This window comes from Suricata suricatta, chromosome 9 (genome assembly GCF_006229205.1).
Source record: "Suricata suricatta isolate VVHF042 chromosome 9, meerkat_22Aug2017_6uvM2_HiC, whole genome shotgun sequence".
Lineage (NCBI taxonomy): Eukaryota > Metazoa > Chordata > Mammalia > Carnivora > Herpestidae > Suricata > Suricata suricatta.
Window position 1 is genome coordinate 130,997,187 of NC_043708.1, and position 23,739 is coordinate 131,020,925.

At 49.8% G+C, this 23,739-nt stretch overlaps 1 protein-coding gene across 11 annotated transcripts in view; it reads left to right on the top strand.

Moving 5' to 3' along the window:
* Window positions 1-23,739, top strand: part of AKAP13 (A-kinase anchoring protein 13) — a 314,398-nt gene that overhangs the window by 118,938 nt on the left and 171,721 nt on the right. For all 11 annotated transcript variants that reach the window (XM_029953026.1, XM_029953024.1, XM_029953029.1 and 8 more), the window contains 2 exons: window positions 12,783-13,079; window positions 21,971-22,154. In XM_029953026.1, the coding sequence (XP_029808886.1) occupies window positions 12,783-13,079; window positions 21,971-22,154 (481 nt within the window). The remainder of the gene's footprint in view (window positions 1-12,782; window positions 13,080-21,970; window positions 22,155-23,739) is intronic.

Below are 23,739 nucleotides of genomic sequence, written 5' to 3' on the forward strand. Positions count from 1 at the left end.
AGGTGCACTGATACGTGTTTTGAGATGAGCTCATTTCCTTAGCGGATCTTGCTTCGCAGTTAAGAACTGGCCAGTTTTCATCGGATTACAAACCAGCACATTTAGGGGTAAACCCCTAAGAAGTGTTGCCAGTTAACTGTTGTTCTCGAGAGAATAAAGTGGACTTGGTTCTTCTTGCAGTGTTTCTTTTCCCCAGTGTTTTTATAGAACACTGATTCCACTGTGTTGAAATAGATGGTGTAAAAACATTACTACTTTATCAAGCATGTTTAATATCTAGTCTTGCCTGTACTGGATCCGATGGCCAGTTTTCCATTGCTGTACCGTTTAGTATAAACTGGCTTCATGTCTGATACCCACCAAGTCCTGGAAACTATACTACAGTTAAGAACGGGGTTTATGGCCATTGGAAGCTTTATTTATCTTTCTCCTTGACAGCATGGTTTTGAAAACTAAGTAGAGTACTTAACGATTTTTGACAATTCCTATAACTATCTGTACCCCCTCCATCCCTGCAAATTGCTAGGATTGGAAATTTAACAGGGAGTTCAGGATAGATACTGATTTCTTTTCTAAAGCGTATTAAGTATCCTTCCTTGTAACTTAAAGCTCCAATCAGCTTGTTTCCTGTGATGCGTATCGGGTCAGGAAGGCTTATCGGGAACCTGAGGCCTGCTCTGGAGCAGGTGCCATCCAGTATCACCCTTGCTGAACATCTGTCATGTGTGGGCGATGGGGGGAGACAGCCCTCAGCCAGGAGAGCCCGTCATCGCTGGCGGTGCGCGCGCACACCTGGAGGGAGGAGGTAGTGGCTGTAAGAGAAGGGACAGGGGTATCAAGGATGTAGGCCTGCGGCCCAGTGCTGGTCCTCAGTCATAGGTGGCCGCAAAGTCCAGCCCCTTGGAGAGGGCTGTGCCCGGCGGCTCTTGTACCTTCACTGGGAAGGCTCTGACGGCAGGATGGGTGGTCACTTTCCTTAGCCTCACAAGCCCACTGTGCTTGGACGACAGCCCAGAGCTCGGAGTTCGTTCCACACCCTCTCTGATTTCCAGCCTGCCTTTCCAAACTCTGCTTCCCATTTCGTCCCTTGCCTTTGGTTCTTCTTCTTTTTTTAATTTTTAAAATGTTTTTTTTTTAATTTTGAGAGAGGCAGAGCAGGAGTTGGGTAGGGGCAGAGAGAGAGGGAGACACAGAATCCAAAGCAGACTCCAGGCTCTGAGCTGTCAGCACAGTCTGACGTGAGGCTTGAACCCACGAACTGTGAGATCATAATCTGATCCTAAGTCAGACACTTAACTGAGCCACCTGGTGCCTCCTTGCCTTTGGTTCTAAATGTCTTTACATGTTTCCGTCACCCTTTTCCAGCCATATCCATTCCTGATTGTCCTTTCGTATACTTACTAAGTGCCGACCAGAACACATACTTTGTGCTAATTTGATCTAAGTCCCCAGAAGTCACCCCTTACCCATTTGCATGGCCTAGGATTTCTCTAGTTTCCACTTATCAACTGTCCCCTCCTGTAAATTGTGGTCTTAGGCACCTCTCGTGTTCCTGGTCACGCTTACTGGGCCCAGCCACCTGTCCCCTGCTCACCCCAGTTGGACTCCACAGTCTCCTCCTCATTGAGTCCATTCAGGCTGATGACAGGAGATGCCCGAGCACAGCAGAGGTGACAGAGCTTGGCGTCCCTGCAAGACCGTCTTGTGCGAGCAGGCCAAGTGGAACGGAAGGCCGCACTCTAACCTGTGAACCTTTGGTTCGGATGCACGGTAGCAGTGAGGCCCCTGCTGGTGCATCAGAGTCTGTTTACTGTTTAAGCAGAGGGGACCCCTGAATGGAGCCCGTCCCTCTGGTCAGCATGTAGGTGCCCCCCACCCCACCCCAGTTCAGGTGTCTAAGCTGGTACGTCCGCTCTAGTCATTTGTGGAGGTGCAGGATGGGCACCTTGGGGTTGAGTTAAATCTCCTGTTTATATCATAGTGTGAATATTTTAGCCTAGAATTGAACTGCCTTAAATCGTTTCTTAGGGACATGTTAGACTCGTTCCTTACCTTCCTTCACTACCTCAGCGAGCCCTTGCCTGTCCACCTTATAAAATTAAACAGTGGCCTCCCCTCCGGACTCCCTGTCTTTCTCTGATCTGTTTTTCTCCATTGGACTTACCAACTTCTAACACCTATATTTCATTTATCTTATTTATTTTCTATTTGCCTTTGCTGATGTCAGCCTTGTGAGGGCGTGGATTTCCGTTTTGTTGGTGTAGGCTAGGAGGGTTGTTCAGTAATCCCTGCCATTTGCGGGAACTGCTTTTCTACTGTATGAATTCATCCCACTTCTCTGAAGCCGCTCTTCTAGAAAGGTTGTGCACGCATGTGTACACACACACACACACACATACACACACACTTTCTTTTGAAAAACACAAAACAAGTTTGTTCTGGCTTCTTGAACTGGATTCTTGGCTTGAGGGTGGGCGGGAGTCAGTGTTTTCTTTTCAGTTTCTACCTCCTGTGATTTCTGGGCCTCAGTGGGCTGTACTGACAGCCTCTGATTTTTTGTCCGCCGCGGGCAGTGTCGATTCATAGGGAATCTTCTGCCTGCTTCGCCCCTTGCCGTAACCAGATCAGTGCGCATGGTGTGTTTGTGGCCGCCACTGCCAGGAGGGGTGTCCGTGCACCCTTTCTGCTCCCCTGTGGGACCAGCGCCCCCGGGCCTCGTCAGTTTGGTGGACTCAGGGAAGAAAAAGCGCTTTGTGTCTTGTTCTTGCTTTTAATGTCATGTTTCATCCAGATTGCTGGCTCTGACTTTTCTTTGAGTCCTCCGCATGTTTCACTGTCAGTGTTTTGTCACATTTTATGTTTTACTAAAACCAGATGATTGATTGACCTTCAAAAGGCAGCTACTTCTTGATGTTAGTCTCTAGCCTTTTATTATTTGTGGATGGAAGAAAGAAACCTTTCTAATTTGACTTCTTCAAAAGAAAACTTCAGTTACCAAAATTATTTTCCTTTTTTTCCTATTTTCTCACTTTTTTGCCTGTTTTATAATGAAAAGCTTAGAATGAATTATACACATGTGTTATAAATTGTAAACGCTTGGGGTACCTGGATGGCTTAGTTGGTTGAGCGTCCAACTTCAGCTCAGGTTACGATCTCATGGTTCGCAAATTTGAGCCCCACATCAGGCTCTGTGCTGACACCTCGGAGCCAGAGCCTGGAACCTGCTTTGGATTCTGTGTCTCCTTCTCTGTGCCCCCTGCTACACTCATGCGTCTGTTTCTCTCTCTCTCTCTCTCTCTCTCTCTCTCTCTCTCTCTCTCTCTCTCCCCCCCCCTCTCTCTCCCTCTCCCTCTCCCTCCCTCTCTCTCCCTCTCTCTCCCTCTCTCTCACACACACACATAAAAATAAACACAAAAAAATAAGTTGTAAAGGCATTAAAATTTTTTTTACATTTATTTTTATTTTTGAGAGAGAGAGGGAGACAGAGTGTGAGTGGGAGAGGGGCAGAGAGTGGGAGATACAGAATCCCAGCAGCTCTAAGCTCCAAGCTATCAGCACAGAGCCCAACAAGGGGCTTGAACCCACAAACCGCGAGCTCATGACCGAAGCCGAATCGGAGGCTCAACCGACTGAGCCACCCAGGTGTCCCAGGTCTAAAGGTATTTTAAAGTAAATCTTTTCTTGCCTTACTACCATCAAAAAGCTGTAGACATGATGAGTCCCCTTTTTTCATAAAGAAGGAAAGTATAGTAAAAGTCATAACACCTGAGGGGGCAGTTAGGTGGAGACTTTGGTTTCTGCTTTATTTGCCTTTGAATTGTTTGAATGCTTTACAAGTGAGTATGTTAGTTTTTTAAACATATATAGTACTTTTTAATGAAAATATTTTGAAGACTGTTTGAAAATAATGTCTTCTCTTTTGAAAATAAAGCCATCTTGTGCTAATTAACACTGGACAAAGACAAGCTTTAGTTTTTAATTTTTTAAAAGATTTTTAAAATTTAGTTTGAGAGTGACAGATCAGGTATGAGTCAGGGAGGGAGAGGGAGAATTAATGAATCCTAAGCAAGCTCCCATGGCATAGAGCCAGACTTGGGGCTCAAACCCACAAACTGTGACGTCATGACCTGAGTCGAAACCAAGAGTCAGGTGCTTAACCAATGTCACCACCCAGGCGCCTGCAAACAAGCTTTGTAATAAAATATTACATGCAAAATATGAATTTCTGGTTGAAGAATATAATTTGCTAGGAAATACATCTCTAAAGACAAAAGGTATTGCCTTTGTAATAAATGAAATAAAATGTCTCCGTTCTTTTCTCTTTGTATGAGACAAATCCAGCCCCAAATCCCATCCTAACAGTGATTTTCCTTTAGCGATGGAGCTGAAGTTTGTTTGTTTTTTGTTTTTTTTTTTTTTAAAGACTTATGCAGGACTGGTAAGTAACATAAAGAAATCGGAGTATCCTTGGAAGATAATTCTTGAGGGACATGGAGTACTGTCTTATTGTGTTCATTTTGTTAGTGAAATATTAATTTAGACCAAGCAAACAGTGAGTTGAGAATGGAAAATGAGTAGGGTGTTTAGTGGATGCTGTGTATACTGTTTTCCTGAAAGTCTTTGGTGCAGGGTCTCTCATAAAACGAAATCTTTTTATTGCCATGTCTGTTATTTACTTTGAGAATTTGTGGCGAAGTTTCTTACTAGACAGGAAATCTACAAGCATTCACTGACCTAAAATTTGACTCAGCTCTTTTATTTTTTCTTTCTCGCTCATCAAAGGGAAGGTAGTATATATAGTAGATTTGTCATTAAAAATAAATAGAAAGGAAAAAAAAATCTATTTGCTGTGATCAGAATTCCTTTCAGACTCATTAAAAATCAGCGATTATAGCCCAGGTCTCAGTAAGTAGTCCTTCAGGTGAATCACGATGTGTCTCTCACTTCTCGTGAACCAAGACCTGTCTCTGGTAGCTGGTGTCTAAGATTCTAAATCAAATCATACTTTTGGAAAGAAGTTGTAGGCTTTAAACTGTCCTAATTGGAGAGTGCTGGACCCTCCCTCACTGGCCAAGGAATCTGTTACCTTCTATTGGACACGATATAACAGTCTGCCTCTTCTGGAATGTTCCTGCTATAAGGTTTCTCTAGACAGGTACAATTACAGATTTGACAACACTTAAAATTACTGTCCCAATGCAAGTCCAGTATATGTAGTTGCTGTCCTGGGAAAACAAACAGAACTATTTGAAGGGGGGAAAAATCTCTGTTGTCTGCGGTCCCAGTTGTAACACTTACGAGGAAGTTGTGTATCTCATCACCTTGGAGCTGTGGACACAACACTAGAATCTGGGCCCACATGCCTCACAGTGGAGGCCGTGTCCCTGCCGAGGTGGTGAAAATTGGCTCCTAGGAGGCAAAAAATTCTTACTCGTTGTATACATACACATATATATACACACACACACATATAGATGTACAAGTGTATGGTGCATTTGTAGCATTAAAATTCCATTAGATGGGAAGGTAAATAGAGAAAAATGTCTACAAAGGCTTGCAGGGTGGGGGGGGCGGAGAGTGGGGGGCAGTGACAGTAAATAAAACACTGAGAAGCACTGTCTTAGAGTAGTAGGCTAGGATATGTTAGATCATGATTTTAGCATTAATCCGTGCCTTTGCCCCCAGAAATGTACACGATGAAATTCCTGCCTGTTGCTTCCCTGCTCTGCTAAAATACTTGCACCGGTTTGCACGTCTTCCGTTGAGACTACCAACACCCAGCAGCAGGTGCCTACTTGCTCCACGTGATCCTGAAGACCGAAAGTTTCCTTTAACCCCGTGCAGCCACTTCTTAAATACCTTGACGCCAAACTGAGATAGTAAAATATCCTTCTGTCTTTCCGCCACTGACTGCTAAGTGCGCAGAACAGAACGTGCGCCGGGTGGGCCTGGGCCTGGCTGCCCCGGCAGGCACTTGGGGGTTCCTTTTCGGGATGGCTGGTGAAACAGAGTCCCAGTTGTTTCATCCTCTGAAGAGAAGGGCCGGGTGGGATGTGGGCCACTTTGAGCTTAGGAGGAAATGAAGTAATTCTTGGGTCGTGCTTCGGCAGCGTTGCGTGTCTGCAGCAACAGTCCGTTGCCCTGGGAACGGGTGACACGCGATGAGGAGGCTGCGGGCGGGGCTCTCCCCATGTCAGGGGCGCACACCTCCCGGGCCACCACCTTACAAAAGACTGGGATGAGATGCCTGTGAGAGGAGCGTCGGCAGCTCATTAACCTTGTTGCCGCCCGGCTCGAGCGCCTTACTTACTGTGCTTTTGTTTATTCTGCATCCTCCCTCCTCCTGTCTTTTCAGTTCTGCGGCACCAAAGGCAGCGTTTAGTTCCGAAACTTTACTGGGTCCTGCTGCGGCTCTTGGGGGAGTATGGGGAAGCTCTTTTCCTGAGTGACCCAAACAGGAACATTTTGGATCGCTAAAAAATAACAGTAACTGCCAGTTTTTCCTGCTCGTCACAGGGCAGGTGCCTTGCGGGTGGCCATCTCTAATGGCTTTTTGAACAATCCGTCAGGTCAGTGGTGATGGGCCTCAGTGGGGAGTGCCTTGTTCCGGGTGGCCTAACGTGCCTGCAGCGGAGGGCGAAGGGCACACTGATGCCCTGACCCCTCGGCTAGTGGCTAGTTGCCAGCATCCTTCCGGACCGCTGGCTCACTCTCCCGGGAGCCGGCGCCCCGTCCCCCACCCCAGAACACTGTGTGTTTTCTGTTATGAGGGAACCGGACCTGATTGTGGGGTATATTCAGAAGGCTGTATTAGAAATGGAACTGAAGCTCAGGCCATGTTTCTTTTCCTTCTTCTTCTTTTTTTTTTTTTTTTTAATCTTTTGATGTTTGTTTATTATTGAGACAGAAACAGAGCATGAATGGGGGAGGGGCAGAGAGAGAGGGAGACACAGAGTCCGAAGCAGGCTCCAGGCTCTGAGCTGTCAGAACAGAGCCCAATGCGGGGCTGGAACCCACGAACCGTGTGATCATGACCTGGGCCGAAGTCAGAGGCTTAACTGACTGAGCTGCCCAGGCGCCCCTCAGCCCATGTTTCTTTACTGGTTTGTCACTCTTCTTCCTTTCTAAATTCTCTGGGCCTGCGTCCTTAGGAGAAGCTTAGTAAATTTCTCAGAACTTCCCTTTTTAAAAAGACTCATTCTTATTTTCCTTCTTTGTTACCAGGAAATTGGGTGGAAGGAAAAAACCATCATGGCAGTAGCTGAAAACCCCGCTACTCCTCTTTCTGCTGCAGCTTATGTTTTTATGTAAAAAGAAGTTGAATCCTGACAGTTATTTCAAATTGAAAGTGGTTTCAACCCACCCCCACCCCCGTGTCTTTTCAGTGCAGATGTGGCATCGTTAATGCTTTGCATTTTGTATGGACAAAGGCCCCTCAGATAGTCGTGTCTCTGGAGCTAATTTATGGCAATAAGACATTTTACATGTGTGTATGTGGGTGGGTTTGTTTATTACTGGGTCCGTATTGTATAAACTTTGTTGGGTTTTTAAATGCTTATTTATTTTTGAGAGGGCGAGTACACAAGTGAGTGTCAGAAGCGGGGTACAGAAGAACCAAAACAGGCACTGAGCTGACGGCTGACAGCCTGACACAGGGTCCGAACTCACAAAGTGTGAGATCATGAGCTGAGCTAAAGTCGGGCACTCAACCTACTGAGCCACCCAGGTGCCCCTAGCCGCCTTTTTTTTTTTTTAACATGTTGGTTCTCCCCCTACCCTCCCCACCAAATGCTTTATCTGAAAGTTTATAAGGGCTTAAAAAATAATCTTGAGATGGGCGCCTGGGTGGCTCAGTGAGTTAAGCGTCCCACTCTTTATTTCAGGTGAGGGCATGATCTCACGGTCTATGGGTTCGAGCCCCACCTCAGGCTCTGCACTGACAGCATGCAGCCTGCTTGAGGTTCTCTGCCCCTCTCCTGCTCTCGTTCTCCCTCTCTCAAAATAAAAATAAATAAACTTAAAAAAATAATCTTGAGAACCACTTGAGCATAAGAGGAAGCACGGATGTGCGAGAGCAGCCTGCCAGCCTCGTGTAGTGGCCCTCTGGACGGCAGGCCGAGACGCCTTGCAGTGGGGGTGCTCTCTGTGTCCTCTGAGTTACTAACAAAGGCCGGTCGAGGACGCTCGCGGCCCTCCAGCCTCTCTTTTACTCCCTGAAGAAGCAGCCCATCATCATACCAAACAACTTGCAGATTTAGGGCACATTTTACGTAGGATGATTCATAGTCTTCAGATTGTGAGTTCATGTCTGAAGGGAAAATGTCAAGCGGACAACCGGATAGCTGCTTCTGGGGTTCTGGTTCATGGCCTTTGCTGACGTTCTGCCTCCCCAGATACACAGTTTTATTTTACGCAAACGTGTGTGTACATGCTCGCGCGCGCACACACACACACACACACACTCACACACACACCCTCCCGTGCTGCCTTCCGGGTCTCCCCAGCCCACGCCAGCTGAGTAAACCAGTGTTTTAGCAAAATCCCAGTTAGATGTCCTCGCACTTTGCCCTTGTGCCCTCTGCAGTTCTGAGTAAGGTTCTTGCTTCACCACTTGGCTTTTCTGTGCTCACGGAAACCTCCTTGTGTGTGTGTGTGTGTGTGTGTGAAAGAGAGAGAGTGTGAGAGAGACAGAGTTGGGAGTGTGTGTGTGTGTGTGTGTGTGTGAGAGAGAGAGAGACAGAGAGTTGGGAGTGTGTGTGTGTTGTCGAAGACCCGGGGCGTGGTGGAACTCTGTCTCTGGACGGATTACAGGCTGGTGGACACTACTTAGCATCAGAGTGTTGTAACTGCCTTTCTGGTTCAAGCTTGGATTTCAGCCTTGGCACAGGCTTGAGGAAGGAAACCAGTGAGAACGAGTAGGGATTGTTCATCTGGGTAGGGGCAGTGGATATTAAGTTAGGATGAGATCTCTTCTAAGCAGGTTTAAGTTTTGAAGGCAGAATTCAGTATGGATCCCAAATTATTCACATTTTCATCATTGAACTTTGAAGCTTGTGATTTTCGTGTTTATTGACATTTATTCATCTGTACCTCAAGGGGCTGTGAGACTGTATAAATGAGCTTAATCCTGGATAAGTGGAAAATGTTATTATAATTGGTGAGGTTCATAAGTGAGAACCACCCTGTTCTGTCTTTAAAGTGACAGTGTTACGTCCGTCTTATTTAATTGGAAATGAGTCTAGGCTAGGATGATGTCGTTTTGGGTTATGGTATTGAAGACTTTGAGAAGACTCTTCTAAATTATAGTTCTTTGTTTATAAGACTAGGTGACTGTCTAGATTTTTAATGTTTGTTTACTTATTTAGAGAATGCGCGGGGGAGGGTCAGAGAGCCAGAAGGAAAGAGAATCCCAAACAGGCTCCACACTTCATGCAGAGCATAACACAGGGCTCCATCTCACAACTGTAAGATTATGACCTGCACTGAAATTAAGAGCTGGACACTTAACGCACTGAGCCACTCAGGTACCCCAGAGACTGCTCAGACCTAACAGCATTAACGATGCTGTCATTTACCTCAGGCCATGTAGCAAAGAAGTAAGGAACATAGGTTTGAACCCAGGTCTCTGCTGTCTTGAGCATCCAGATGTGATCAAGTTAATGTCCTCCCAAAACGGTAATTTCCATCCCTTGAACTTCCCTTCTGCTTCCATTTTTATGCTTTTCAAACTCTTCTCTCTTCTTGGAATCTCTTGCTAACTTTCTCTCCCTGTCCCCCCGCCTGGTGACATCCACAGGCTCTTACCTCCGGGGGAAGCTCGGGGCCTGGAGGGGCTGCTCTCTCCTGCTGTAAATGACAGAGTTGAGGTCCGGAGAAGCAGAGGTGATCTGAGGTGACATAGCTTAAGAGTGTCACAGCTGAGATTGGAGCATGATGTTTCTATTTCCTTCTTCATGACTCTTCCACGGTACCTTCAAGTCATCTTATACCAGTAAATCTTGGGAGAAGGGGCAGACTCTGGAGCTGGGAAATGGGCTCCAATTCTAATTCTGCCACCGAGGAGCTTTGTAACCTTGGCCAGATTACTTAATATTTTTGTGCTTTGGTGTCTGCATCTGGCCAGTGGGTATGATAATAGTATCCACCACATCTGGTTGCTATAAAGAGTATATGAACTGTTACTCGGGAAGCACAGAGAATAAAGCTGAGCACATAGCAAGTATTCTAGAAGTGTCTGTTAGGTAAGAGAAGACGGGCACCGTGCATTCGAGGGCGAGGGCTCTCCTGGGCTTGCAGAGCTAGGAGCTGGCTGCCTGTCCAAAAGGTCCTTCTGAGCAGCCGCCTCGTTCGTGAAGTCTTCCTGCTCTTGCCTCCCTGGAAACGCATTGCTTTGCTCCCATCCGTTGCACTGGGTGCGTGTCTTTAGAACCCGTCCGCTGCTGACTTCCTTTGCAGTTCCCCACTGTGTGCTCAATTCCCCTTCCAGACTGCACACCTCGGGAGGGGCTGACACCCGGTGCCCCAGGCTCGGTGCGGAGCCAGCTGCTCTCAGATGCATCGGAGCCATTTGCAAGAGACACTTCCTGCCAGAAAGATGCCCAAACCCCCTACCGGAACCAGTAGACTTGTTTCTGTTGACGTTGTTGTTTTCTGTTACTAGGCTGGCTGCCCTTCAGAGAAAGGTGTTTTCCTAATTTTCATTTCCTATGTGGAAAGTACAAATCCAGCATATGTACTGAATTAAAATACACATTTGGGCGTCCACACACGCACGCACCCCAGGCAGACGACGTGCCGTCTCCTGCGGCCTTCATAGAAAGAATTCAGCCCCGAAGCAGCAGCTGTGCCCGGTGGAGTTCTGTGATTGGTGGACACTGATCCACGGCTCCAGAGCCTGCTCTCTGTGCTCCGCGTCCTACAGGCCCGTCAATCCAGTTCCAGGCTGCTTGCAGGCGGGGACAAACTCTTGCATGGTGATACCATAGGCCACGTCCTTGGGCATCAGATTTGAATTTGAGTAATGGATTCTGCTTCTTAACATCTATGTGACCTTGGGCAGATTGCTTCTTGAAGTCTCGTTTTTGTCATCTGTCACAGGAGGACAAGTACACACGCCAAAAACCTGTCACATAGAGAAAATGCCATGTCGAGTACCTGGCATGTAGTAGGTACTTGGCTCGTAAAAATTGTTACCACCTTAAATTACACAGCACTGAGAGATTTCTTTAGTCGTGAGGGTAAAGGGCTTAAAGAGGCCCCTGGGGAGTAGTATGTGAAAAATCTATTTATTATTCTGGTCCACATGGGAAAAACAATTACTGTTTCTCTCTCTCTCTCTCTCTTTAAATGTTTATTTTTGAGCGAGAGACAGAGCACGGATGGGGGAAGATCAGAGAGAGGGAGACACAGAATTGGAAGCAGGCTCCAGGCTCTGCGCTGTCAGCACAGAGCTCAACACGGTGCTTGAACCCACAACCTGTGAGATCATGACCGGAGCCGAAACCAGGCATTTAACCGACTGAGCCCCCTAGGCGCCCCGACCGTTTTCTCTTTCCAGAGCAGCAGAATGCTTAGTTCTGTGCACGTCTGTAGTCTCTACTGGCCCGTGGCCACCGTGTGGAAAGTCAGAAGTGTGGACTGTGTGTAGGGCTTCCCTCAGCTCCGCTCCCACTGTGGAAAAGCGTGCGTGTGAGAGGCTGCAGGGACACCGTGGGTGTGCAGGAGAAGCACAGGGTGGCATCTCACAGGCAGCAGAAACACTGGACTCCATTGTCCTTTCCGTTTTTCTCATCAGAAAGACATCTTAGGGAAGAAGGATGATGTTAGGAGCGTACTCCTTGCCAGTGGAGATCGGTGTTGGATGTTGAGGGAAAACAATGTGTCCATGATTATATTCCGCGTGTGGTACATACTTACTTCTGTGAGGCTAAAAGTCTAGCAGAGAGCCTGCTTCTCCAGGAGGGCCTTGCCCACAGAAATCATGTCGTCAAACCTCTCCGATCTTGCTCGAGCAGAGCCCTCTGGGGTGGCGTATCTGTGGCCGCTCATGAGGTCAGCCCGTCTGGACGGTGGGCACCAAACTCTGGCATCTTGCCCTGAGCTGGGCTTCTGGCCACAGCATTGCATCATCCCTGAGTGAACCAGGCCATTTGGGTGAAGTCATTCAGTCCAGGGAAGAGTGTGTCTGAGAACAGAAGTTGTTTTGTAGGCCTTGCATTGCTGATAATAGTGAAATGAGATCAGGTCGTTTTGTACTTTTCAAAGTGCTCCATCATTTGATCGGTTGTGTTGTGGTGGTAATAGGGCAGGTGCTGGGGAATCCAGAAGATGCCTCCCATCTAACCTCCTGCGTGGCTCTCTCCCCGTTGGGGTTCCAGATGTACTTGCATTCCATCGGTATCAGACCTGCTCGGCCTTCTAACATCCTTGAGCTTTCCTTCTTTCCTCTGTTCAAGTTGACCAGCCAGAATTCGGGACGTAATTCAGGAGACGCTCAGTGACTGTTCTGTGCCCAACATCACACTCTAGGGGGTACATCTGGGGACAGAGCTGTTTGCTGGTGGTAAGGAAACGAACTGGTAAATCCAAATAACAGTTCACAAACCGAGCCGGAAATGGAGTGCACGGAAGTTTGCAGAGTGCTGTCAGAGCTGGGAGGAAGGGGGTGTCTCTTTCAGGGAGGAGAACGTGGGTCCTGTGCGGAGCGGAGAGGACCTGGCGGTGTCTTCCTCGCAGTGGGAAGGCTCTCACCCTGTCTTCTCTGCCACACGTGTGTTCTTCAGGTCACGACTGCTGCGAGACCGTGCGGGTGCAGCTCTGCGCTTCCAAGGACGGCCTCCCCGTGTTCGTGGTGGCTGAGCAGGACTTCCAGTTCGTCCAGGATGAGGCGTACGACGCAGCCCAGTTCCTGGCCACCAGCGCCGGCAATCAGCAGGCTCTGAACTTCACCCGTTTTCTGGACCGGTCGGGACCCCCGTCTGGGGATGTGAATGCCCTTGATGAGAAGGTCGCCCTGGCATTCCGACACCTGAAGCTGCCGGCCGAGTGGAACGTGCTGGGCACGGACCAGACGCTGCATGGTAAGCACTTATGCCAAGAGCACAGACAGACCAGGGTTGGGGATACTGAGGTTCATCATGGAGGCTGCTCCCCTCCAGTCGCTGGCCTCAAGCCTTTCAGGGCGGCTGGGGGCGTCCCGCACTGGTCGCCTTGACGGCATCTCCTCTCTGTCTGCCAGCCGAGCGGTAAACCTGTTCTTTCAGTTCCATGTACAGCAGAGGTGGCACGCGCCTCCCCTGCTGTGGGGAAGGTGACCCATCCTCCCCGAGGACCGTAGCAGAATGACTTCTTGTCGTCCTTTTGGTGTTTAATTACCAAAGACAGGGTTTTCAGTATTGTATTCCGACGTCCTCTCGAGACTCCATGGAGTTGGAAGAAAGGAAGGATGGGGGATTGAGGCAGGGGCGTGCCAGAGCCGGCCGGGCTTCTGGATCCAGAGCTGGGTCCCTCTTCACGGATTTCATCTGCTGGCTTCCTTAGAAGAGGGCAGTGAAGGAAGGGCTCCGCTTTTGAAAAAAGCGCTCATGTCGTTAAGTGCGCACGTCCCTCTCACTCGGACGGTCTCCCTGCAGAACCGTCGTGTGGCACACGTCTACCAGGTGTCATGATTTTATGTATGTATTAAAAAAATTTTTTTTAACATTTATTTATTTTTGAAAGAGAGAAAGTAGAGTGTGCATGCAAGTCAGGGAGGGGCAGAGAGAGGGGGGTGGAGGATCCCAAGCAGGCTCCAGCCTCTGAGCTGTCAGCACAGAGCCCGATGTGGGGCTCGAACTCACAAACTGCGGGATCATGAGTTGAGCCGAAGTCAGGAGTCCTCCTCTTAGCCGACCGAGCCACCCAGGCACCCCTGTGTGCATATTTAAACGGAACAGCATATGCTCGGGACCCAGCAAACACCACCCCCGTTCCCTCCTGAGTTCCCATCCAGCTGGGAAGGTTTAGGAGCCCCACGGCTAGAGATCACACTGCGTGCTTTGCTCCCGACGAAAGCGGTCTTGGATTATCAATGCTACATCTGCCGGGACGGTTTACTGATCTTTCTACCTTCTCTCTGAAAGGGCTGGACAGTCACAGGACTGCCCCTCAGTGGCCACCCAGCTTTGATCATCATATCTCGTAGGGCGAGCAGAGCAGAAGTCACTCTCTCTGCTGGGGAGCAGAGCCTGAGCCGAGCCGCCCGTGGGGCGGGGGGGGGGGGGGTCAGGGGCCTGCCCAGCGCCTGCTCCCACAGATGCACCAGACACGCGTGTTGTCCGTCCCGCAGGAGAATGCCGGAGAGGTCTCTGCCAGCTTCGGTTCTCTTCTTCCTGTGGCCGGCGGCAGGAGTAGCGTCCCCTGACGGGCTCACTATCAGCGCACTGCCGGTGCAGGCCTGCCTCAGGGAGACAAAAAAGATTTGTGCACGTGAAAAATCACATGAACGGAGAAGGTGTTTATCCTGTTTTCTTTTTCTAATTAGTATATTGACCAGGGAGACTCTGCACTGCTGAGACCTAAAGATGAGAGTATCTGCCCTGCCAGGAGCACGAGCGCCATTTCACAAGCCCCATCTTGAGGCTGTGCACCTGCAGCCCGCTGTTCCGGCCGGGGGGGGATGGGTGGACGAGCATTCTGCTAGGGCGGCGTCGGGGTGGGGTCACAGTGCTTGTTTGTGGGCTCATGGTGTGTCATGGTTTGCTTTTGTCTTATTTAAACTTTTTTTTAACATTTATTTATTTTTGAGAGACAGACCATGAACAGGGGAGGGGCAGAGAGAGGGGGAGACACAGAATCTGAAGACCAGGCTCCAGGCTCTGAGCTAGCTGTCAGCACAGAGCCCGATGCTGGGCCTCAAACCCACGAACCTGAGCTGAAGTCGAATATTCAACCGACTGAGCCACCCAGGCGCCCCTACTTTTGTCTTATTTAAAGAAGACGCAGGAATTGGAGAGTTTATTCCTATTACCACGATTTTTTTTTTTTAAAGAACTAATTAGAAACAACTCGGGTCTGAAACTTTAGGCATATCGCTTCTCCTCTCTGGGCCTCAGCTTCCCTGCCTCTAATAGGGAACTGGCCAGCTTTCGTGTTTTTGTGGACTTGCCATGTGCTTCTTCCGTTTCTGTTGCACAGAATTGCCCAGTAAGGCTAGCAGAGGCGAAATCCAGTTTGAACACTTAGGGAAGTGCACTAAAACCGCAGGAAGGTACCATTATACAGCCATTAGGAAGGATACAATTAAAAATACTGGCATGTTACAGTGGAGAATACCGGCAAGCTAGAAAGCTGGCAAGGGTGCAGACCATCTCACACTGCTGGTGGGAATGCAGAATGATAGAGCCACCCTAGAAAACAGTTTTTGACAAATTTAAATGTCCATTTACTGTGGCACAAAGCCCTGGCGGTTTCACATTGAGCTACTTCCCCTAGAGAAATGAAAACTTAGATTTACCCAAAAAAAAAAATCTTTGCACAGATATGCCTGAGGCAGCATTATTTATAATCCCTCAAAACTTCAAACAGCCCGGATTTCCCTCGTTGGGTGAATATATAAACCAACACTGAAACATCCATCTTGCTGCTCAGCAATAAAAAAGTAATAAAGGGGACAAATGCAACAACCTGAATGTATTTTGCTAGGTAAAACAAGTCCATTTCCGAAGGTCACTTACTGTGTAATTCTACTTTTAGGATATTCTGAAAAGGGCAAAATTACAGGGACAGAGACTAGATCAGTAGTGCCAAGGGCTCAGAGTGGGGATAGATCTGAGTGCAAAGGCTGTTGGAATGGTTTTCTATCTTGGTGGTGGTGGTTATAAGAATCTGTGCGTGTGTTCCAACTCAGAAGACCGTATTCCCCGCCTCCCCTGGAAAGTGAATTTCATTATACGTAACTTACAAATAATTCAAAGAACAAAAGAAATTGAACAAGTTATGTGTATACTTTGCAAGGTGAAATGCACACAGGGAACTTGATGGACCTGCCCTTAAGTCAACAACTAGTATCAGGAACCTTATTTCAAGTGCTCGATTCACATTCTGCAGCTGAAGTTCAATTCCTTGTGGATTAGGATCTACAAACACTGGGCGCTCTGAGGGCCACGTAGCATCAGTTAAGAGGTGCTTGCTGGCTGCGGAGGGACGGATGTAAAGGAACATTCTGCTCCCATGAGTGACCTGCAAAGGCACTTGAAGGAAGAAGGTGCGAGGCCGGCTGGGCGCCTGGGAGGAGAAGACCGGGAAACAGGGCGCCGTATTACGTAACGGGACGACTTGCGGTTGAAAGCCAGGATAGTTCCAGGTTGTTCAGCCCCGTATTTGAACAAAGGGGCCATGTAAGATCCCATCCCGCTCCGTGTGGAGACGCAGTGCTGCGTCACTTTTTTCAGGTCAGCGACTCCTTTGAAAATAGCTTGGATTTCTCCTACTGGCATTTAGATATGCACCTGAAACAGTTTCCATATTATTTTAGGGCGTCTCAGCCTCCCTGCGCAGCATGGCGTTGAGCACTCTTGGTTTAGACCTGGTCCTGTAAGATGGGACGGGCGGAGGCAGCGGACCCCCATCTGTTCAGAGCCTGGCTTCACCACAGGGCCTCGTGCAAAGCCTTCATCTCTGCCTCCCGGTTTCTTTATGTGTGAAACGGACAGAGACACGGGGAGAGTGTGTATTGCTTTGTAAGCTGTTCATGGTGAATATAGGGGGACTGATACCCGGTAACCTTTCATTTATTTATTTAATATTTTAAAAACATTTTTATTATTTATTTTTGAGAGATGGATAACGAGCAGGGGAGGGGCAGTGAGAGACGGAGACACAGAATCAGAAGCAGGCTCCAGGCTCTGAGCTCTCAGCACAGAGCCCAATATGGGGCTCGAACCCACGAACCGTGAGATCATGACCTGAGCTGAAGTCTGATGCTCAACCGACTGAGCCACCCAGGCGCCCCACCTGGTAACCTTTTATACACAGAACATTGATGGGCCCCGGGGGTGCACAATAACGTGACCTATCAGAGGCCACAACAGGACAGTGCTAGAAAGGTTCGTTGAAGGAGGAGACTGCCTTAGTTTTGCCTTTACTTTGTCTTTTAGTTATTTTGAGAGAGAGAGACTGAGCAGGGAAAGGGCAGAGAGAATCTGAAACAGGCTCTGCGCACTCAGCACAGAGCCCACTGGAGGGCTCAAGCCCGTGAACTGTGAGATCATGACCTGAGCCAAAGTCAAGAGTTGGACGCTTAACTGACTGAGCCACCCAGGCACCCCTGCTTTCACTGGATTCTAAAGTTCATCTCCCCTTCAAGCATGAGCGTAGGGGAGTTTGTGCATTTTCATATCCCCATCCTTGGTTACACATAGTAGCTTCCACCCTGTACTTCTGGCCTTAGCTCTGCCTTCAACACAAGTAACAAGGATGCATTCGGGGGGTGGGGTGGGAATGGTGGGGTCAGGAGATCTTCCCTCCCAGTTACCAAGTCTCACTTCCTGTCCCTGCTCTTCGGTGCCTCGGTGGTTAACAGGCGTGGTGAGTTGAGGTGGTTTTCACCCGGAGGACTCTCCCAGCCCGTCTGCAGCCTGACCCCCTGGTAGCGCAGGGCGGGCCCCTGGAGACCAGCTCTGAAGGAAGGGAGGATCAGTCCTGGGGGAGAACTTCGTTCCTATTTCTCACGGACTGTATCACTCAATGAAAAGGTCTGTTCATCTTTGTGGGTGGGGATCTGGGTGGAGAGGAGGAGGAGACAAGTTTAAAAGACTGTGCTGGGACCAGCCAGGGCTTTCTCCATTCTCCAGATCTGGTGGTGTTACCAGACCCTCCGCCTTCAGGGTTGAGCTCCCACAGCCATCCAGTAACTCCTGGACCGGCAGCTCCTCACGGCGGGACTGGCAGCTCCAGCAGTTTTGATGCTTCTCAGACCTTGATTCAGTGACAAGGTTACAGGTGTCGCTTTTGGAAAAGCCCGTCTCTCGCCCTGGCCTGCTGTTTCCTTCCCCGTGGAGCGCGGGGCTCCAGTTCGCATGTCGTGCTGCAGCTTGCTGAAGGGGCGGCACCGAACCGCGGGAAGGATGGGGATTGGGGTTCTCATAGGTACAGATTCCGAGAGTCCTGTGAGCAGGGCCTGCAGGTGGATCGGATCGAAGGGGAAGGGAAAATATATGTGGTCTCTGATTGCTAGCTTGTTCCCAGAATCTAGAGTACTTTGCTTCATCAGAAACTCCGGCCGTGTGCACAAGTCGTGGCCGTCCTAGCGCACTCACCGTTAGGCCCGCCGGCTTTCTCTGCAGACCAGAGGGAGTGGTGCGGGAGGTGAATCCAGCAAATACAAGTAGATGGCAGGAGGGCCTGAAGACATTTTCTTCTGCATTCTCTGTGGATACAGCTGGACCTCCATAGAGATTTTTCCAGTTGAGCATGGCTAAACGGGAAAGCCAGCCAGTCAGCATGTGCTGTATGTAGTAAGTTAACAGTCTAGAGGAACCGGAGAAGTATCATGAGTATTCAGATGGAAGTCTCCTGGAGTATAATTTTCTTTAAGAAGCCCAAGAAAAACTTAGGAGAGAGTTCCCATTTGTCCTTTAAAAGCTCAAAGAGGGCAGAGCTATTATGAAATTAGAGAAGGACGCAGCACGGAGGAAGATAAGTTCAGAGAGTATCTACTTGTAGGCCGGAAGCCCCTCAATCAGGGTTCCACCGCAGAATCAAAACCAGTGGGAGAAATATACAGTTAGGACTTACTGCAGGGCATGGCTTACATGATGGTGGGGGCTCGTTAAGCAAGCCCGGGATTCGTAGGGCAGGAAGAGAGGAGAAGATCTTGGGCAAGCTCAGGCCCACCGATGAGCCAAAGCTATCATCCTCAGTAAATCCGGAAGGGGAGATCCAGAGCAGGATGGAACCCCAGGAGCACAGGCCCAGGCCGGCCTCCAGGGGGACCCTCCGCCCTGCCTTTAAAGCCTTCCAGCTGATTGAGTTAGACTGACCCAGATTATCCAGGATAATCTTCCTTATTAAATCAACTGATTAGGGCTTTAATTACATCTGCAAAACGCCATCACAGTGAGGGCAAAGACGGAAAAGGGAGTTGGTGGAAGAGACGCAGGGACATCCAGAATCCCGTAGCATAATTAAGTTCCGACCGAGGACAAAGGACTCCATTGACATCACAGGAAATGCAGTTAGTGATCTGAAAACCAAAGTTGAGTAACTCAGAATACAGAGGGCAAGGACAAAGGATCGTGAGAGGCAAAAATTGCAGAATAGAGGATAGAGGTCGATCCTAAATTGTAGATGCTCTGGAGTTGAAGCTTAGACGAAGGGAGTGAAAACAGTAACCAAAGTTGGGTAAAAATTTTATCTATTGGAGGAAAACATGAAAAGGTGCTTTGTAAACCACGCCGTTAGCTCTCTTGCATGATTGCTGGATTTTTACAAACGGAGGGTGGAGTCACAGAGACGGCGTGTGGTTCCTGGCCTCGGCAGAAGGATTTTCAAATCTTGCCTGGTCTTGTGGGCAAGTTATTAATGTGCCTTTGTCTGTAAGCTGAGGATAGGGAGACGTCACAGGGTTACTGAGAGGGTGAAAAGCATTAATACACAACGTACTTAGCCCAGAGCGTGGCACCTCACGGGTCCTGATCATGTAGTACATGTCTCATCATCTCTTGGTGGCAGAGAGGGGCGATCTACAGGTAGACGCGGCACCTGCTGCTCAGGACCCTGGAATGCGATGAGGAGGACACAGGTGCTGCAGCAGGTGCATGGCTTTGTTGTTGGGAGATGCTGAGCCGCCTCGGCACTTCAGCCATCAGAAAGGGGGAGGGTGTAGAGAATACGGCTCTGAGGAGGTGTCGCCCAGCACGGCCAGTGAAGCAGCCTCTAAAAAGTCACATCGTTCCTGGTGGGTTTCTCCTTAGCTCTTTGGTTTTGAGCAGGACGGCAGAGTGCTTGGGCAGCGCCGTGAGGCACAAGTCAGGTGGTGATAGTTGAGCTTCTGTGAAGGTTCTTTCTGCCCTTGTGTCTGGGCCTCCCACCTGCTCCGAGGTGTGGGCTGTTACCTGCACACGCAGTGCTTTCTTCCGGGCTGGTGAAGGCTTCCCAGCCGCGTGCCTCTGCTGAACACCCTATACGTTCTTGAATTTGTGTCGTTCTGTGGGAAAACTGTCAACTATGAAAGATAGCTTGTGCACCTAAGAGAATTTACGTTGGCAGTAGGAAGACTAATACGCATGTGACATTGGAAACCAGAGAGGTTCAGTGTAAAATCGCAGGTACAAAGATGGTTCATTCTCTCTTTTTTAAATTAAAAAAAAAAATTTAGGGGCGCCTGCATGGCTCAGTCAGTTGAGTGTCCCACGGTTTGTGGGTTTGAGCCCTTTATCAGGCTCTGTGCTGACAGCTAGCTCGGAACCTAGAGCCTGTCTTTGGATTCTGTGTCTCCCATGAGGAGCCGGGGTCACTCAGTCAGTTAAGGTTTCTGTGTCTCCCTCTCTCTCTCTCACCCTCCCCTGCTCACAGTGTCTTTCTCTCAACAATAAATCATTAAAAAAAATTTTTTTTAATGTTCATTTATTGTTGAGAGAGAGACAAAGTAAGAGCAGGGGAGGGGCAGAGAGAGAGGGAGACACAGAATCTGAAGCAGGCTCGAGGCTCCGAGCTGTTAGCACAGAGCCCGACGTGGGGCTCGAACTCACGAACTCTGAGATCATGACCCGAGCCAAAGTCGGCCACTTAACCCAGGTGCCCCAAAGTCAGTTCATTCTTAACTGCTCTTCACATAAGGAGCATGGAGGTCTTCAGGGTCAGGAGAAAACCCTGGGCTCCAAGGAGTCTGGGAATGTCTGTGGAGACATCAAGACCTGAGGAGGCCATGGGAAATGAGCGGAAGAAGGCAGGCACAACTGGGCGCCAGTCACATCCCGGGGCCCGAGTGGTGCCCCCCGGAGGTGGCCGTTGCTCTCCTCGGCTGGGCTGTACACCGGAGGCGGCGTGAGAGTGGGGAGTGTCATGTTACGAACCCAGAACTTAACTTGAAGTCCCGGAGGAGAAAGGCGGGGGAGGGAGGGAACCTGGCACTGAGTAATTCCCACGGCTGGTCTCCGTCCCTCATTTCCTCCGCTGCTGCCCTTTGGTCATGGCCACCCTGGGGGCCAGGTGAGGGCACCCCTACCCCCGGGGTGCAGAGGTGAAGCTCAGGTTACACGGAGGAGGCCCAGCCACCCCGATGGCAGATGGCCACGCTCCAACCTGGGCTCGTCGGACTTGGCAGCCCTCCCACCTTCGCCGTGACTCACAGTACCGAGAGGAGCCTTCTCGTCAAGTGCAGGAGGCCCACGCGTGTGTTTTTCTCTGAGATGTGCCTGGAGATGCCTTTCTTTCTTTCATTAAACGCAGCCAAACAAAGCTGGCAGTGCCCGCAATTTAATTTGCCCTTAATGTGGGGGAATAAAAAGACCTGTGTGTGCTTAACAAGCAGAACCTGTTTTTAGTGTTTAACTAGCCAGCTCCTGTCTGGGTGTTTTATTTTCCTTAAAGTAACTCTACCTCCTGGTTCACCCATCTGAGCCCCAACAACTGCTCTCCCCTTGGGTCCCCACGTCGTGAGCCGGCACTTTCTCTGTCTCCCTCTCTCTCTCACTCTCTCGCTTGTTTAAGGGAAGGAATCACATGAGTGAATTTACGCGTGTAAATGGATTTCCCGAACGTGTTCACTGAGAACATAGAAATGGCCTGGTTCTCTTTGTGGAGCCTTTGCTGGTCCTACTGCTCTCCAGCCTCGCTCCGTCTGCCCCTGCGAGCCGGCTGTACCTGGCCACAGTGACCCATGTAGGCTGTGGTCGATCCCAGGTCCTCGGAGACGGTGGTGGTCATGCCACCCGTCTTGCTGCTCGGTGCTTCACGTTCTCCTGCTGACTCTCGTTTCCCCCACGTGCAGACGGCGGCCCCCGGGAGACGTTGATGCACTTTGCCGTGCGGCTGGGCCTGCTGCGGCTCGCGTGGTTCCTGCTGCAGAAGCCGGGTGGCCGCGGGGCCCTCCGCGTCCACAACCAGGAAGGGGCGACACCTGCGAGCCTGGCCCTGGAGCGCGGGCACCACCAGCTGCACCAGCTTCTGACCGAGTAAGTTCTCCCGCTTCCTTCCCCTCTGCCCCGGCCCCGCCCCCTGGCTCGCAGCAGGGCCGCCCCTTGGCATCTGCCTGCACTTGGCCATGAATTACAGCCTCCGCTCGGTGCCTGGCCTTCTGCCGGAGGCTCGCCAGCTCGCTGCTGCTTGCCGCCTCGCTGCCCGGGGGAGGACACACGTAAGTCAGCGCACCGCTCTCTCCCCCTGCCTCCCTGCCCTCGCCTCTTCTGTGTCACTGAAAACTCAGAGGGGGTCTTGTTGCTGGGGGTGGTGTTCCGGTACCACGTATGTAGTTGATACTGCTTTAGTACAAGGAAAAAAATCCAGTTCTCTGCCATACATTTCCTCCTATTATGTCTTCAAGACTCAGAAGAGTTCATTAGAAACAAATATTTTCACGTCCTTAACTGCACACAGAAAATATGCTGAACCCTTGAGTTTTGGTTTGACTGTAGTTTCTGTGAATAAAACCAAGAGCCGCGGTCTCTTCATCTGACGAGCAGGAAAAAAATGTCCTGGGAACGTTCTGGAGGAAATCCTGTGTGTTGTTAGGCGTTCTCTTTAGAGAGCCCACTGAAGGAGCGTTGTTAGAACGCTTGGAGAACTCTTTCTTGCGTAAATAGAGAAGGAAATGCATTACAACAGCCAGCCTTTCCCACTGGAAGTTTATTGTGTTTAATGCAGTTTTTATCATTCTGTGGGCATCATGGCTTTTCGGCCACATAATCTGCACAAGAAACCCCGTGGGATTATGTTCTTTGGTCATCGAGCGGTCCTTGTAAGTGAAGTGGTTTTCCCAGACTCTCTGAGCTTGTGCTCATGTCAGGCTTGCTGTGAGTGCTTTTATTTTTCGTCATTCGCAGCTGCTGGGTGGGAGGGAGTTTGGAAGGGCCGAGGGGAGATTTCAGAACGTAACGTTACTTACTGTTACATCAACGGGCTTTCCGTTTGTTTGCTTGTTGACTTCACCTGCCCAGTTAGAAGTTTTCCTGTCAAGCCAGACAGAAGGTTCTTTTCGGATCCTTTGTAATGGGTGCCGCAGATACCGTGACCGTGTGCGTCTCAGATGAGCTCTGGACACCTGAGCTGTGCCGGGACCGGATTCCGGGGAGGGGTCTGTTCCCGGGCCGCCGTACTTCCCATCTGGCCGGTGATTAGATCGCTTCTGCTGTTTGCCTCACGGCCTTGGGAAGAGAAGCCTGGCTCCAGAAGCCGAAACAGCGAACTCTGTGTCACTGTCGGAGCCGGAATGCGCTTCCTCTGAACGGGGCCCTGTCGCTCCGAGGGCTTGCGGGGCAGCCGAGCCGGTCGGGGACGGCTGTCCCGATGGGGAAACAAAGTGGTTACAGCAGCTTTATTGTGGCTGGGCTGGGCGAGGCTGTCACAAGACCTGTTGCGGCAGGGCTTTGGGGAAACGGGGAGTGTGTGTTCTGGGAAAAGATTTTTTGACTTGCTTTACTTACCTCCTTTTGAAGGGAGAGCCAACTGGGGAACACTTCAAATAGAGGACCGCAGGAGGAGATTAAAATTAGCAATTAAAAAATGGCAAGGAGGTGATTTTTTTTCCAAGGTGTTCCGTCT